At 35.1% G+C, this 18,179-nt stretch overlaps 1 protein-coding gene and 1 pseudogene across 1 annotated transcript; both read left to right on the top strand.

Annotated features, from left to right (window-relative positions):
* Positions 1-1,202: 1,202 nt before the first annotated feature.
* On the top strand, positions 1,203-3,410 carry LOC120118289 (RNA-binding protein 24-like). Its single transcript, XM_039138369.1, has 6 exons — positions 1,203-1,512; positions 1,583-1,706; positions 1,839-1,965; positions 2,464-2,500; positions 2,613-2,856; positions 3,337-3,410. The coding sequence occupies exons 1-6, from the start codon at positions 1,330-1,332 to the stop codon at positions 3,408-3,410; spliced, it is 789 nt and encodes a 262-aa protein (XP_038994300.1). The 5' UTR covers positions 1,203-1,329.
* A 6,829-nt stretch (positions 3,411-10,239) lies between these two features.
* On the top strand, positions 10,240-11,288 carry LOC120118287 (annotated as a pseudogene).
* The last annotated feature ends 6,891 nt before the right edge of the window (positions 11,289-18,179 follow it).

Below are 18,179 nucleotides of genomic sequence, written 5' to 3'. Positions count from 1 at the left end.
TATATATATATATATATATATATATATATATTAATATTTATTTCCTAATGTTTTTTAGTTTACAAGCTAATATGTACATGTATATTTTATTTCTTTTTTTACTTTTCTTTTCGTTTTGTTTATTCATTTTATTGTTATTTTTTTTATTTTTTATTTATCTTATTCTATTTTATCTTTATTTTTTTATTCCTTTCATTTTCACTATCTACATGTTAATTGTGTTGTCTACTTTTTGTCTTTATTTATTATTCATTTATTTTTTTATTTTTTTATTATCTTCTTTATTTCACTTTCTCTATTTTCAATTTATCTTCACCACCTTTGTTTTTATAACGTTCCTCTTGATTTTCTAAGGGTACGCTTCCAAAACTATTAGAGGTAAGTAATTTGGATCGATATTTCACCTTTTAATTTAAATTTATAACTTTCTTAATTAAAGACAACTGAAAACTACGAAGTACCGAAAGGGCAGTTCAAGGGTGCTAACCCTTCCTTGGCTGTAACCGACTCCCGAATCCGACACATTTTTGGTAAGACGCAGATCAGGTAAGACATTAGGTATCCGATCAACCTATTTTTTTAAAATAAATTATCGGTGACGACTCCTAACCCATTATTTTAAGTCGAAGCTCAATTTCAGGGCCTACTCGAAAGACGATTCTGTAAATTTCTTTTATCAAATTCTATGTGGTACTTATAAGAGGTGCTTCCAAATTCAATGATTATTATTTTGATTACTGGAGGCTCTGCCAGTGCGTGCAAGTCTGTTTCTTACATTGTCCCAAGGAAATATGGACCAGAAATCACAGTTGTTCTTACTAATAATATTATCTGAAAATACTTTAATCAATATCGATTTAAATTACTCATATATTATAACAAGAATTTTAAAATTAAATTTCAAAGACAGTGATAAGTGACGGAGCTGTCATTCTTATTTTACGACCCCAACCCCTTTCCCTTCTTCCCATCTCTCAATATCTCATATAGACAGCAAATTAACGTTAGCAGCTGTCTGGTCTCTCCTCTTTCTCTCACTCCCTTTTGTAATAACAACAACAATCAACTAACTTCCCGTAATATCTTTAAACTCAGATTTCTCTCATACTCATACCATTTCCAGATGTCTCTTTCGTTGTAATAAAATTGGATTGGGGTGCCTTTGGAAATGTATGAAAAGAAGAGTATTGTGAAGCAGAGAGCAAAGGGGATGATGATGATCATGGAGTGGAGTCGCAGAAGATTCAACTCACTTGGATCTCGTCGACTGTAAAACATAATCCGAAGAAGAAAGTGTGTTTTGTTTGTTGTTTTGTTTGTTTAGATGCAATGGCTTATCCATTTTATCGATCACCATTCGGTGACACAACGTTGACGAAAGTGTTTGTTGGGGGATTGGCTTGGGAGACGCCAACTGAGGAAATGCGCTGTTATTTTCAACAGTTTGGAGAGATTCTTGAAGCTGTTATCATCACCGATAAATACACCGGAAAATCTAAAGGATATGGCTTTGTACGTTTTCTTTTATATCTTCCAAATATGCATATGTACGTATGTGAATAGGATGGATGTTTTTTCGTAGGTCACTTTTCGTGATCCTGAATCAGCTAGGAAGGCATGCGTTGATCCAAACCCTGTAATCGATGGAAGAAGAGCGAATTGTAACATTGCGTCACTCGGAAGGCCTAGACTTTCACCGCCACGAGGTAGTCCCTAAATCTATATATATCGCTCCGGCAACATACTCGAATACGGACGTTGTATACATTCACAATCGAATTCGAGTGACTAGATGACGACGATAATGAATTGGAAATGTTGGATTGATAAATATGCAGGAAGATTTCGAGGTACTAACCCTTACCAGGGTGTTGTACAGCAAGGTGCACCATCTTATAGTGGAGTCGCAGCACCAGTGCAGCAGCCGCCGCCGCCGCCGCCTAATGTCTTTTATCCACCATATGGGTGAGTTCTCGATTATTGTTTTCACTCAAACGAATTAGTTCATCTTTTTTCCTTCTGCATATTAATAATGTCTATTAAGCCATTTTTATAATCTAGTTCAATTCTTAAATGGTAAACGAGAATACAGAGAGTTAATCAATTTAGGAAATCCTGAAAGATGAAGAGAAAGTAGTGCTATGCTTTTATAGTGCTCAAATTTGTATTATCAAAATGGTCCCCAACTGATGTGAGTTTATACAGAGGTTATAGTGATTAAATTATGGATCAATGTCTTCATCTGACAAGAGAACTTGAAATAATGTTCCAGCTCATTTACAGTTGTCATTTCCTTGATGTGTAAGGACCAATTTAATTAAAGATCCAATACAAGAATGAACCAGCTCCTCTACATTGGCTTTACAGTATTTTTCACTTACGTCAAACACATTCGGTCATTTGTATGTATGAGGCATATATGTATGTATGTATGATTGGAGTCTTTGATGAATGCCTTGACAGGTACCCGACTTACAGTGGTGAATATGGGTATCACCGAGTAAGTGATTGAACATCTTTCTCTATCAGTTTTCTCAGGGGAAAAAAGGCATTTCTATGTTTCTTTTTTCTTCAATGTTAAGCCATATTGTTAATGAACGGTGACATTGCAGACGCTCTATAATCCACAAATTCAGCAGCCACAATACTATCATCAGCTGTATGGACCGTCATCATCAATGGGGTCCCCATATTATTATGGGTATTCTCTGCAAGCCCCGAGGGGAACATTTTCTGCACCACAGGCTCAACGTTTCCTTGGATCTTCCTACCTTTACTACCCTCCTCCCATGGAGGGTTCCTCCCCCACTTATCCTCCCTTTCATCTCACTACCCATCCCTTTCCTTCTCCCACAGGTAAAATTTCCTTCTTCTCACAAAAACTTACTGCAATTCATCACGTTAGTATTTGTTACATTCGCAACCACGATAACCACTGTCGGATACATACTCATATAAGACATCTACATCAGAGTTCAAGTAACATAAATAAGAATAAGCTCGAACATGTGACCGAGATGTGTGGTTTTTATAGAGTTATTGCCATTGGCCCAAATGTTTGATCCACGATAACCACTGTCATTGCTTTTATATACATATATATGCAAACGTGGAGATCCCCAGATTTATCATCCTTTTTATAGAAAATGGATCATATAATATTGATATGTTTAAAATTTTCAAAGACTTTTATTTATTTAGAAGATCGTATCTTTTCACTCGTATACGAATATAGGTTGGATAATGGAGTTGCACACAAGTACTTGAAAAGAATTGAAACATCTTAGCTTTAAATTGTTATTATCGAACATTTTTAGTTACTAATTTTGGTTGCAGATTCAGAGACTGAACGGAAAACCACCACAGAAACAGAAGGCGGTGCCATTACATCTGAAAGCCCAAAAACCTAAAAGGGAAGAACAGTTACCCCCGCCGAAAGAAACGTTCAACATTGTACAATCTTGATGAGTTTATTTGTGTTCTTCATTGTCCACCTTATTTCACTCTTAAATTCAGCTTCGATACTTACATTTGAATAATATGAGTTTTGTCTATGGTCCGACATGAAGGAACTCCCGACTTACAGTTGTCATCGATAAAAATAAGAACAATCCAACTCAGGGTTTAATTCAGTTTATTTGTACAATTATTTATTAATAAAAATAAGTGTCCGTTATCGATGAAATATGTGGCATTTAATTGATTTGGAATATGAAATGTTTCAATATTTTCCCCTTAAAAATAATTTAATTATTTACAATTTAAAAAATAACACTTTTTTTAAAATTATTATTTATTAAGGCTTATAAAATTGAATTACTATTATAATCTTAAATATATACTTTTTTTGGGCTTGGTTAGGTATAATATAACTCTTTATTTTTTGTCATGTATTTCAAAGTGGTTGAAGATAATGTAATTCATTTTTAATAAAAAATAATTTTAAAATGAAAAACATCGAACAAATAAAATATATAAGAACCAAATTATAAAAGAAAATAAAAATTTTATTATTTATAAAATATTTTCCCAAAATTAAAATTTTAAAAACATTTTTATAATTTTAGAAAACAAATTATTAATTTCTATGTATAAATATATATATTAAAAATTTATTTTTAATTTTTAATAATTATATAAAAATAATAAAATAAAATTTTAATTATAATATTAAATAAAATATTATCTATTAATTCCTCTAATTAAAAAACGCACTACTTATAAAAAAAACTACAGTTGAATATTAATTTGATAAAATAAAAAAATGGTTACCCAACAATGAAGCCTGGGTTTGAGCTGAACATATTAGTTGTTTTTGCCTCCAAACTCTAACGGTTCACATTTCATCCCACCTTTTCCTCCCCTACGCAATCCTCGACCCCTAATTTCTCCCACCCCCTACGAATCTCACGTACAAATTTTCAAAAAGAAGAAAGAAAGGTAACTTTCCCTTGCACTGGCTCCAAATTCCCACAATGGCGACCAAGACCCCTTCTACTCGCGAGGAACACGTCTATTAAGAAATTGTATATGAAAGAAATGTATTGAATTCACGTATGTTGCATTTACAATCATACTAGCTTTATAGCTAGAGTCAAGCTATCAACCACTTAACCGACTAACAATATTTGGCGCCTAAACTAACTGATTGCCAAAGCCATGCTATAATACATGCATGTACACATTATGCTATAGTCTAACATTCTCCCTACTCTTTTCATTTCTTCCCTTAATCGACTCTACACCCCTGGCATCACACATATACTGTGACGAAACTCCTCAAAAGCTGACTTTGAGAGAGGTTTTGTAAAACCATCTGCTATTTGATGTGCAGCTGGTATGTAGTTGATCTTCAGCAGTCCTGCAGCTACCTTCTCTCGGACAAAGTGAATGTCAAGATCTATATGCTTCGCCTGTGCATGATACACGGGATTAGCGCTCATAGCCACTGCTCCGGTGTTGTCACACCATATCACCGGCTCCCTCCGTTGTTGAATCCCTAGGTCTGCAAGCAAAGAACTTGTCCATGTAACTTCAGCAGCAGCATCAGCAAGACACTTGTATTCTGCCTCCATCGTGGACCGAGACACCGTTTTTTGTTTCTTTGAGCACCACGTAACAAGACATTTCTCAACGAACACACCATAACCGGAAATTGACCGTAGATCATCAATGTTTGCTCCCCAATCTGCATCTGCAAAAGCTGACACAGATAATTCTGCCTCACTTGCTTGGAACATCAACCCATAATTCACAGTTCCAACCAAGTATCGAAGTATACGCTTGAATGCAAGCCAATGTGGTTCACGTGGTGCATGCATGAATTGTGCCACCTTACCAACACTGTAGGCTAAATCCGGACGTGTATGGCACAGATAGAGCAATGAGCCAACTATGCTGCGATACTCACTTTCATTTGACAGCAGCTCCCCAGCATCTTTTGACAATTTTGATGCTAGTATCATCGGTGTGGAACATGCAGTTGCACCTGCCATACTAGTTTTCTCAAGCAGTTCCAACAAAAAAAAATTCTGATTCAAAAATAGAGAGCCACGAGAGCGATGCACTTCAATCCCCAAGAAAAAAACGAAGTGCACCAAGGTCCTTGAGAGAAATTTTTTCACTAAGCAGCCTCACTACTTCTTGAATCTCACAATATGAGTGTCCAGTGATGACTATGTCATCAACATAAACCAATACATATATGTCACCAGTACCTCGTTTACAGACAAACAACGACGAATCTGCTCGAGATGCTGTAAATCCAATATGCACGAGGCTATCCCGGAGCTTGGCATGCCAGTTCCTAGGTGCCTGACGCAATCCATATAACGCCTTTTGAAGCTTGCAGACGAGGACAGATCCATCTTCAGCAAGTTGCACAAAACCTGGCAGTTGTTGCATGAACACATCCTCAGAGAGGTCTCCATTGAGGAACGCATTATTAATGTCAATGTGCCTCAACTCCCAGTCATTTGAAACCGCTAGTGTCAACACAACATTAAGGGAAGAAAACTTAACAACTGGGCTGAACGTATCAAGGAAATCATACCCTGGAACTTGTGAGTAGCCTTTTGCAACCAGTCGCGCCTTATAGCGATGTATGGAGCCATCTGGATTTCGTTTCAGTTTAAACAACCACTTACACCCAATTGGGCCCTTCTGGTAATTTCACCAACCTCCACGTGTCGTTTCTTTGAAGAGCCTCTACCTCAGCCTGAACTGCCTCCTTCCAATTAGTCGACTGCAACGCCTCTTGGATTGTGGAAGGTGTATCATTGTCAAAATGAGTGGAGTATGCTTTAGGTTTAAAAACTCCACATTTACTACGTGTCTTCATTGGATGATGATTCCCTCTAGTTGATAGAGTAGTTGATGTACTCTGTACATTATTAGCCAAGTCCAATTCTTCAATCACAGGACTGGTATTCGCATTATTCAAATCATTTGCACCAGGATAAGTGGCCCCAATAATATTATAATTACCATTATTTTCCAACGAATGCAATGTGGAGTCATCATAGGCGGATACTGTGCCGAGCGGTGTGACCCCAACATCATTGTCACCCTTTGAATTAGAGTGCAATGTGGACATAACTCCAAGCGGTGTGGCTCCATTTGTAGTATGACGAGTGGCCCCAAGCGGCTCAACTCCACTAGCATCAAGCACGCCACTCGATGTGGCCCCAACACCGTTTGCTCGGTTATTTCCCGTTGAAGAAGGAGACAACGCTCCAAGCCGCGTGGCCCCACCATGTGCGGCATTATCATAAGTGGCCATCTCTCCAAGGGCAGCATTATCACGAGCTTCATGTGCATTCAACACTCCAAGACCATTATTATCACCATGCGCATCACAAGTGGCCCCAACCTCATGTGCATCATTCTGAATAATTTCAATTGGCACGGCTCCATTGGTCCCATGCGCATTTTCATGCGCATTATGGGCATGTATTATTCCAAACGGAAAGATTCCATTATTATTATAATACACATTGTCTCCATGCGCATTATCATGCACACTGTCTCGGTAGCCGGTTGAAGTGGAATGCGGTGTGGCCCCGGTAATAGCATGGCTGTGCATATTAGACATGTCCTCTTGTCCCACCACATTCTGCGCATTCTCTTGAATAATGGTTGGTACAGCATCACTAATCCACTTCCTCACATCTGCAACAACTGGAATATCACGTGAACAAGCAGCTTGTGCATGATGTGGACGACATGCAGTAGTTTTATCTGCAAATGGAAAAACCTTTTCATTAAATACAACATGTCTAGAGATATAAACTCTACCATTACTTGCCAGACACTGATAGCCCTTGTGTTGAGGACTAACTCCAAGGTATGTACAAGACTGAGATCGAAAGCACAATTTGTGATTCTGAAAGGGTCTTAGGTGCGGGAAACACTGGCAACCAAAGACCTTCAGTGAAGCAAACTCTGGTTTCTTCTGGTACAGCTTCTCGTATGGAGTCATTCCTCTAAGCACCACCGTGGGAAGGCGATTGATCAAATGAACAGCAGTCACAAATGCATATGACCAATACTGCATAGGTAAGGATGCTTGAGCTAGCAGAACAAGTCCTAACTCAACAACATGGCGATGCTTACGCTCAACGACTCCGTTCTACTCAGACGTATGAGGACAAGTCAGTCGATGCACTATCCCTGATCTAGCAAGCAACGCAGGAAACACTCGGTACTCTCCACCCCAATCTGACTGAAAAACTTTGATTTTACTGCCAAATTGATTTACTACCAATTTTTTTAACAGATGAAACACATCAACAGCTTGCGCTTTGTCTTTCAGTAGATAAAGCCAAGTAAATCGGGTAAACGCATCCACAAAGGTTACATAATAACGAAAGCCATTGGAAGCAATGTGAGGAGGTCCTCACAAGTCTGAAAAAACCAATTCAAAAGGTGCAGTGTACTCTGTATTAGATGAAGAAAAAGAGAGTTTATGACTTTTTCCCATAAAGCAAGCCACACACGTTTTATTAACATCAATATCAAGTTTTATATCAAGCTCTTTGGCAATTTTTCTTAAAGCAAAACTAGCTGGATGTCCTAAACGTCGATGCCATAGCTCAGACTGAGTCATATCTGAAGTTGCAAGATGAACTGCAGCACCACAACCTTCTGTACTGAAATCACTAAGAGAAAACATATACAACCCTCCTTTCTCTTCACCTTGCTGAAGAATCTCCTTAGAGAATTCATCACGAACAAAGCACTTCTCAGCATGAAATTCAAGGTAAACTTTATTATCCCTAGCAAGCTTAGAGACCGAAAGCAAATTCTTAGTTATGTGAGGCACATGCAACAATTCAGTCAAGATTAGAGTTCTTGAAGAAGCAGAGGAAACAACCGCATTACCAACATTATGAATATCAACAGAAACTTCATTGCCAACAGTAAGTTTACCTGGTCCTCTAAACACAGCAGGGTTCGAGACATTCGCAGCATATGGTGTAATATGATGTGTAGCTCCAGAATCCACCACCCAATGATCACTGGACCTGGAGACCGTATTAGCTTGCAAATTACCTGCTGTCTGAGAATGACCTTTACAGTATTCACATCCCAGGTTTGAAGTTTCAGTAGCAGAGTAGTGTGCATTGGCAGACTGTCCTTTATGAGTTTGAGACTCAGATGTAACACACATAAATTCTTCATCATAACGATGCCAGCATCGATCAACCAAGTGACCGAGCTTGCCACATAGCTGACATTGAATCTTAGTTCGTCCTCTACCTCGACCGCCTGTCCTGTTTGTAAACGATGAGCGTGAAGAGTTAGAGTCACGTCGTCCATTAGCAGAGGAATCATGATCTTCTACTCTCTCAGCAACATTGGCTGCCATAGGAGCATAATCAAACTGCTCTTCGAACCCGACCAACTGTGCTTCAGCATCTAACAGAACGGTGTAAAGGCTGTCCAAGGACAGTGTTTCCTTCATCGTAGTGATAACCGCCATAAACGGTTGATACTCCCTGGGCAATCCTTTCAAGATACTGGCAACATGTCCAACATGCGAAACTGCACTACCACACGAGGCAAGTGCGTCACATACCTCTTTTACACGAGTGAGATACACTCGCATGCTATCATTTCCCTTCCTAAGCGACTGCAACTTGCAGTGCAAACTCATAGCAGCCGTCGTGGATCTGCTCGCAAAGAGCTGTTGCACAACACTCCACACTGCAGCTGCAGATTCGGCACCAACAAAATGAGGAAGAAGATGAGAGCTAATGGTTGACAGGAGCCACGAAGCAAGCGCACTATCCTGCGCAACAAAATCCTCAAATGCATCATTGACACGAATCGAACCGGTATCATCAAGAATCGTCTCCGGTGGTGATTGTAGAGCTCCGGTCAACAAGCGCTCAAGAAGGTGACTCCTTACCGTGAGCAGAATTTGCTGCTTCCACAGAAGGTAGTTCATCTCATCAAGAACAACGCTGATTTTCTTGTGAGAGAAGCTCGTGCTTATGGACGACTCCATTGAAACACCAAGGAATAATGCGCAGCAAGAGTTTTTCAAGAAACCCCAAGACCAATGGCGAAAGATACCATATTAAGAAACTGTATATGAAAGAAATGTATTGAATTCACGTATGTTGCATTTACAATCATACTAGCTTTATAGCTAGAGTCAAGCTATCAACCACTTAACCGACTAACAATATTTGGCGCCTAAACTAACTGATTGCCAAAGCAATGCTATAATACATACATGTACACAGTATGCTATAGTCTAACATTCTCCCTACTCTTTTCATTTCTTCCCTTAATCGACTCTACACCCCTGGCATCACACATATACTGTGACGAAACTCCTCAAAAGTTGACTTTGAGAGAGGTTTTGTAAAACCATCTGCTATTTGATGTGCAGCTGGTATGTAGTTGATCTTCAGCAGTCCTGCAGCTACCTTCTCTCGGACAAAGTGAATGTCAAGATCTATATGCTTCGCCTGTGCATGATACACGGGATTAGTGCTCATAGCCACTGCTCCGGTGTTGTCACACCATATCACCGGCTCCCTCCGTTGTTGAATCCCTAGGTCTGCAAGCAAAGAACTTGTCCATGTAACTTCAGCAGCAGCATCAGCAAGACACTTGTATTCTGCCTCCATCGTGGACCGAGACACCGTTTTCTGTTTCTTTGAGCACCACGCAACAAGACATTTCTCAACGAACACACCATAACCGGAAATTAACCTTCGATCATCAATGTTTGCTCCCCAATCTGCATCTGCAAAAGCTGACACAGACAATTCTGCCTCACTTGCTTGGAACATCAACCCATAATTCACAGTTCCAACCAAGTATCGAAGTATCGACTTACGCCGAAAACGAGGAACTCAGCATCGAGGAACGCTCATCTCCGTTGCTTACAAGAACTTGATCGGCTCTCGCCGTACTTCCTGGCGGATCATCTCCTCCGTCGAGCAGAAAGCGGAGAGTCGCGGTAACGAGGATCACGTCGCTAAAAAACGCGACTATCGATCCAAGATTAAATCGGAAATCTGCTCAATCTGTGACGGCATCTTGAAGCTTCTTGACAAAAGGCTCATCCCTTCGGCTTCCTCTGGAGATTCCAAGGTCTTTTATCTTAAGATGAAGGGACATTATCATAGGTATTTAGCTGAGTTCAAGAGGGGAGCCGAACGCAAGGAAGATGCTGAGAGTACCCTCAATGCCTACAAATCTGCTCAAGTAAATTCTTCCCTTATTTTCTTCGATAATCCTTAAGAGTTTTGTTTTTGCTGACTTTTTTCCCGTTTCTCAGGACATTGCAACCGCCGAGTTGCCCCCAACTCATCTGATCCGACTCGGACTGGCACTCAATTTCTCTGTTTTCTACTACGAGATTCTGAATTCTCCTGATCGCGCTTGCAACCTCGCGAAACAGGTAGTTTACAAATTCAACATTGTTTTTCTTTTAATCTAAAAATAAAGTGATATAATTCTACAGTTGATTGCCGTGTCGGATTTTGTTTGGTTATAGGCATTTGATGAATCAATCGCAGAATTGGAAACTCTAGGCGAAGAATCATACAAAGACAGCACTCTCATTATGCAACTCCTCCGTGACAATCTCACTCTCTGGACCTCCGATGTGCAGGTGGATTTAATTTCACATTTTAATTTTAAGTAAACTCCTCCCAATTATTTATCGAATTTAATAATGATAATATTCCAATAATTAGGATGATGGAACCGATGAGATTAAAGCAGCGGCGAAGAACGAGGGAGATGAGAAGCAGCCAAAGCAGTAGTCACAACAGTCGAGTGAGAGACGCATTCGTTTCTATTATAAGTTGCCAATTTAGGGTTTTGAAATCAAAATTAATCTATTTTTATCCCCTTGTTTCAGACGTGTTTCCTAATTGGTTGTCGAAGATTGGGGATAGCAAATATTTCAGCCTTTTAGTTTTAGGCAATTCTTGTCTTTGTTTTAGTTTATCCACGGAAATAAAAAAACTATGATGTTTTGGAATAACATATATTATTATCCTGCTAAATGGATAAATTTACTGTAAATATTATCATTAATTACAATGTACTGAAACATATCTTTAATTAAATTATTCTTATCAAGTACATATTAAAAAAATTCATGACCACTCATATTAATCCATTTTAAAAATTTAATTTTAATTGTAATTAAAATATTATTAAATTATTAATTTTTTAGTAAATTATATGTTTAGTACCTAAACTATCACTTTTATTATGTTTTAGTACTTAAATTTTATTTTTATTTTCACATTACATTTCTCTTTCTTTATCAAAATTTTTAAATTAATATTATTTAATCAATTTGGTGGTGACACAAGTCACCACTTATGAGAATAAAATGAAAAAAATCTTAGGGTAAGTCTAGAGTGAGCGACACACATCGATGTGCACCAGTAATGTGCATCGATATGCACTACTAATATAAAAATATGATAAAATTTACAAGCGGTCATTAAATATATTAAAATGATTTTATTTGTCATTAAATCTTTAAAAATTATAAAATAGATATTAAATTTCAGATTTATCAAACGTTAGACACCATGAAATATTGTTAAAGGTGTGACATGACATGTTAAATTAATAGAAAATATCTTATTTGACCCCTCAACTATAATTAAAATTTCATATTTGATATTTTTTCAATACTTTTAAGTAATGATTTCAAAAATAAATTAAAAATATAGAATTTTTTAAAAATATATGAAAACAAATTATTTTTGAAATTAAAAATGATATATTTTTGAAAAAAATCCATTCATCAAATTATTTTATAATTAATTATTTATTAATCATGATTGTACTTGTAAAATTAAAATTTATAATTTCCTGATCCAAAAATTTAATTTTCAAACAATGTAATTATTTTTTTTAAATGATGTGATTCAAACTTTTGATTTTTGTTTAAGAAGTTTAAACACAATTTTAAAAAATATATCCAGAAAATTGTAATATCATATTTATAAGAAAAATACAACCTAACTTAAATAAAAAAAATAATTGAAAACAATCCTTAAATTTTAATAATGTATCATGTAATTTATATGGTATAGATTCAATTCAATATTTATAATATGATACTAAAAATAATATTTAATTTATTTATATCAATTTTGTTTTCCATTCAACAAACATAATAAAAAAATATTTTAATTAAAATTAATAGTAAAAATAAAATTTTAGTTATAATTAAAGGGTCAAGTGAGATAATTTTTATCAATTTAGCACGACATATAAGCTCTTTAATGATAAATATTTGACACCCATTCTAGAATTTTTCAAAATTTTAATTCTTGCTCCCAACATGAATTAAACTTGGGCAACTTGCATGAGATGTAAGGCATGCAACCACTAAGCTAGGCTAGTCATTTAGTTTAATTTACCACACTTCTTATTAATTTATATAACGATATCACCACAAAATAAATATTTACCAATGATTATAAGATTTGAATACGTGAAACTTTAAATTAATGATTGCAAGTTTAGCCACTCAGTTATATTGCGAATCTATTTTTATTATACTAAAGTTAATACTTATATTATTATTAAATTAAAGACTAATTTTTCTTTTTATTTAAAATAAAAATAATTAAAAAATATTTATATATTTTTATTAAATTTATATTAATCATTTTAAAAAGTATATTTATAATATTATAAAATATTTATTTAATTTTTAAATTATACTATTTATTAGAAATAATATTATTTTTAAATTTTATATTTGGTTTCGTATAATATTATTTAAAATTAAATATATATTTTAAAATAATATTATTTCAAATAAATAATTAATATTATTTGAAATAAATGAATAATATGATTTAAAAAATTAATTAAATATTTTAAAATAATTTTATAATATTAAAAATATACTTATAAAATGAATTAATATAAATTTTATAAAAATATATAGATTATTAATTATTTTTATTCCTAAATAAAGTGAAAGAGTAATCTTTAATTTAATAATGATATAAGTTTTAAGTTCAATATAAAAATAGATTTATAGTATAGCTGAGTGGCAAAACTTTCGTTTATTAATTTAAAGTGTCGCATATTTAAATCGTAAAATCATTAGAAAATTTTTATTTTGTGGTGATATTGTTATATAAGTTAAATAAAAAGTATGGTGCAAATGACCTAAATGATTTGCTTAACTTATATAACAAGAAGCAATGATATTAATGTAATATATATATATTCTCATAGGTTAGAATTTTAAGAATTTCCTCCTGTCGTTAGAATTTTAAGTGTCCTGCTTAATCTGAATTTGCTCCTAACGTTAGAATTTTAAGAATTTGCTCCTAAAGTTAGAATTAAAATAAATTAAAATAAAATGTTAAATTTTGGGTCATTATACATGGCACCATTTGATTTGAGGGCTAATTTTATTTTAATTTATTAAAATTATCAAATTGATAGAAAATATAAGTAACAGTGACCAAATATGTAATTATACCAAATATTTTAACTGCCATCAGCTTCTCCATTAAATTTTAACAAGTGCTTAATTGAATGCATTTAAATAGTTGAGTGACCTAATTGACAAAAATTTCAAAAATATTGATCAATGTAAAGGGGCAATAGTTAGGTGGTCACTGATATAGTTTACCCTTTATCTTTAAATTTTTAACTAATTTTAATTATACGTTGAATCCTTTAGAATTTAAATTTTTTTAAATTAAATTAATGGTGTTCGTCTTTAGTGGTGTTCATTGTTGCTCATCGAGCACTATAGAATTTTCCATATATATATATATATAAACATTAATGATCAAGGTAAAGAATCAGCGCAAACAATTTTCAATCTGGCTGGGCTGCTCTCATTGGGGAAGGCCGGTGAATAACTTCCCTCGATAGAAGATGTAGTAACTCTGGCTAGTCGGCTGGTTGTGCTACCAATTTCTCTCTTATCTATCAGATGGGAAGGGAATTGGCCTTATGACTGACTGCAACAATTGGAAAGAAAATGACTCTTTCTTTGGCTTAACAAGATAGAGAGCTGAAAAACTTTTCTTTTCCGGAGGCTGATGTAAAGGCTTTAAAAAGGCACACACAACGTATAAAAGAACTCCCAAGCTTTCTCCTAAGAGAACTCAAAAATGGCTTAAAGATTTCTTGCTCGACTGTAACAGAACTCCCAAAGAAACCCTTACTTTTGATTTAGTTTATTCCTAGCGGCTTGAAAACTACTTTCAAACATCCTTGATTACCGACTTTATTGTCTTAGAAAAATCCTATAAATTGCTTGCCTATAGTATTTTATGGTCTTGTTTGATACTAGCACTACAACAAAACATGTTTTTAGCGGCATTTTTAAGAGTCGCTAAAAACCTTTATGGCACAAAAACAAACACCGCAAAAAGCGTCGCAGAAACAAAATCTGCTAAAGGTTATGCTTTTTAGCGGCATTTTTTACAAACGTCGCTAAAGGTAATGATATTTAGCTACATTTTTTATAAACGCCGCTAAAGGTAATGATATTTAGTGGCATTTTTTTAAATGCCACTATTTATCTTTGCTTTTGTGGTATTTTATCCTAAAACGCCGCTAAATATTTTGACATATAGTGGCGTTTGTTCCCAAAAAATACGTTTAATGTTATATCATCTAGAACTTTAGTGGTGTTTTTCAAAAACGCTGGTATTGACTATGTATATATTGGCCTTTTTTATACAAACGCCGCGAATTAAAACTAATTTTTCAAATTTTGTTTTCTATTCTTTTGTTAACCAAATTTAACCTGTAGCATTATCCAATAAACTTGACATCCATAAAAACAAACTTGAAATCCATAATAATAAATCAAATTTTACATTAACGTAAAATATAATGTAGTTCAACATTGTTAACTAGAATAAATAATAATAAATATTGTTCAACATTGTTAACTAGAATAAACAAAAATGAGGGGAAATAAAATAAAACTTAGTAAATTACAAATCTTAAACTAGCATTTTGGAAACTGATCCAGAAGCCAAGATAAAACAAACCAAATCTTTCAGATAACAGATGTTAGCCACAATAGATATGCATCTTTCATTGGATGAGTCGCACGATATCCACATCTTTTTTATTTTGATCAGAACATTAATTTGGGGGGGGCGTTTGTTTAATCAAAGATGATGGTAAGACATATAGCCCAACATGCTCGCTACATTGGTTATGATATCATTGCACTTTGTCAAAAGGCTTAACATCTACTGTGAAATATTCATACTAGTGGTGGTTTGAGTATTAAGATTGTAAGTATTTTTGGGAGCCACTCCAATTCAAACTTTCCCAAAATGAGATACAGAGGGGTTAACAGGGAACAAAGACATAGAAGATTGAGGAATGACCTTTTGAAAGTTCTTAGTATAATTTCATTACAACATAAGGTACAACAGTATCAGCAAAACTAAGATTATTGTTGTTTCTATTTCTAACCATCAATTGATCTCTCTTACTACTTTCTTCCCCACCTAACATGAATTTTACACGGGTTGTACCTCTACCATTTTTGTTATCGATTCCTTGCCCTACCTCTTCACTTGTTAGCTTCTTCAAGCAAGACTTCAGTTGGACTATTGGTTGAGGATAAGGTTGGTATGTCATCACTGTTGTTGATCTTTCAACTACAAGATCCTTAACTCAAATGGTTTCATCGGTTATATCGTCTCCCCGTCCCTTATTAGAATCTAGTGATTTGACTGTAGGATCTTCCATACTTTGAAGATAACATCTCATATTCATATTTCCAAATAGAGAATTAGTTTCATTTGCGTATTTATATGCCAAATGTGCATCGATCTTGTTTCTGAATACAACATGACACATTGGGGACTTCCAAAACACACGAATCGTTGACTGATCTAATAAGCCAAGGCGTCCAAATATTGGCTTCATCTTTACAACTGATGGATGTTGGAAATATGGACTGCAAAATCACACTGTTATCACTAATAGGAAAGGTAAATAGTAATATAAATGAAACAAATTCGTAAACCGTGTTGTGGTAAAAACCACTGCCTTAGAAACGAATTCGCCCTGATGTGTGTAATCGATGCAGTAGGCGGACCGTCCCCCGAGGTTAATACAGTCACTCCAAATTTTGTACACTCAAAATTGGAGTGGACTGCTAGTGGTATTTCACTTCTAATCGAAAAGCACACAGAGAACAACTCTAGAAAACACTTGGAGAGTGAATTTTGAATGTAGAGAGTGTGTATTGAGAAGCTAAATCCATCACTCTATTTATAGGCTAGATATAGGGTTAAAATCATCTATAAAAAATCATGATTAAAACCCTTCATTGTAACAGTTGAAATGTCTAGATGAACCTAACTCAAAAATAGTGCAGGTTCATTGCATCATTATTCAGCTGTTATAACTCTTGAAATTAAATCATGTAACTCCTGTAACTCCTGATATTAACAGCTTGTCCCCTTTGTACAAAGCTGGAAATCAGTCCAGATACCTGTAACTCCTGATATTAACAGCTTGTCCCCTTGTACAAAGCTGGAAATCAGTCCAGATACATCTTAACGTTTTGTAGACAACTCATAAATCAACTGTTATCATTTTTTAATTTAAATAGTCCTCGGCAGCCTATAAATATCAAGTGAAATCTTTCACATTTTTTCCATTTGTTTCTTTTAAAGAGAAATTCCATAAGAATTTTCTCTAAAAATATAGTATCCGCGCAAATGTGTCGAAGACACGTATTACCACGACCACGAGCCGAGCCGTGCCATGTCGAGCCTAGACGAGAAGAACGAACGACGGCTGCAGTGTTCTCTATCACTCAACGATGAAGTGGAGAATCCAAACCTTAAATACTCATTCCCAATAGTGTTTCCAATACTGTGTGAGATTGAGCATTACCAACATTGGAGGTGTTGCATAAAGAGGGAACTTTATAACCAACATCTAATGATGGCTTTATATAAAGCCAACCTTGTGTCAAAATACAGTTGCATCTGTAAACCAAAATTTTGACAATGCTATTGTTGAAGATATAAAGCCATATTTTAGGGGTTAAAATGTTATTTAACCTAACTATATGAGAGAGAGAAAGTTTAGGGCCTAAATCAAAGTACCCAACACAAAGTGGTTTTAGGTTTTTTTGGCCCAATACCCCATGCGGGTAAATTAATTGGTCCAATAGGGCAACCATTTTTTATTTTGAGGAATACGGTAAATGCTATAATGTGGTTTGAGGTGAGGAGTTTCGTTAGTTATTATTTTATAATAGAGCCCGATAAGTGGGCTCCACGTGAGGTATTAAATTATTACAATAAATGAATGATTTAAATTTTAAACATTTAAAAAATTAATCATTTATAGTTGTTGGTCAATGGGCAACTGTAACAGTCAATTGGAACTCCTCACCTCGAGGTGACGAGTTCTGCTGTATTTTTTAATGTTCTAGCCGTTGAGATTGAGGTTGTAAATAAGGGTTTAGGGTTTTGGTTTTCACCATCAACTGTTTGAAAAAATTAAGAAAAATTCATATTTTCTGTGAAAATCTCGAAAAATGGCTTTTTGAGAAGAAATGTTATGCCTCGATAATGTTCATTTTTCATCGATCGAACTTCTTCCGAAAACAGAACGAAGCATAATTTAGTGCAGGATAACATCAAGAGATCTGCATCTGCGAA

This window comes from Hibiscus syriacus, unplaced genomic scaffold, assembly GCF_006381635.1.
Source record: "Hibiscus syriacus cultivar Baekdansim isolate YM2019G1 unplaced genomic scaffold, ASM638163v2 tig00110328_pilon, whole genome shotgun sequence".
Lineage (NCBI taxonomy): Eukaryota > Viridiplantae > Streptophyta > Magnoliopsida > Malvales > Malvaceae > Hibiscus > Hibiscus syriacus.
The sequence above is the reverse complement of the archived record's forward strand: the minus strand, read 5'-3'. Positions and strand labels throughout refer to the sequence as shown.

Excerpts from the sequence above, each read along its gene's own strand:
- LOC120118289 (XM_039138369.1), top strand. The coding sequence starts at position 1,330 with ATGGCTTATCCATTTTATCGATCACCATTCGGTGACACAACGTTGACG. Across the intron at positions 2,501-2,612 it reads GTGAATATGGGTATCACCGA|ACGCTCTATAATCCACAAAT; the intron begins GTAAGTGATTGA and ends GTGACATTGCAG. Across the intron at positions 2,857-3,336 it reads TCCCTTTCCTTCTCCCACAG|ATTCAGAGACTGAACGGAAA; the intron begins GTAAAATTTCCT and ends TTTTGGTTGCAG.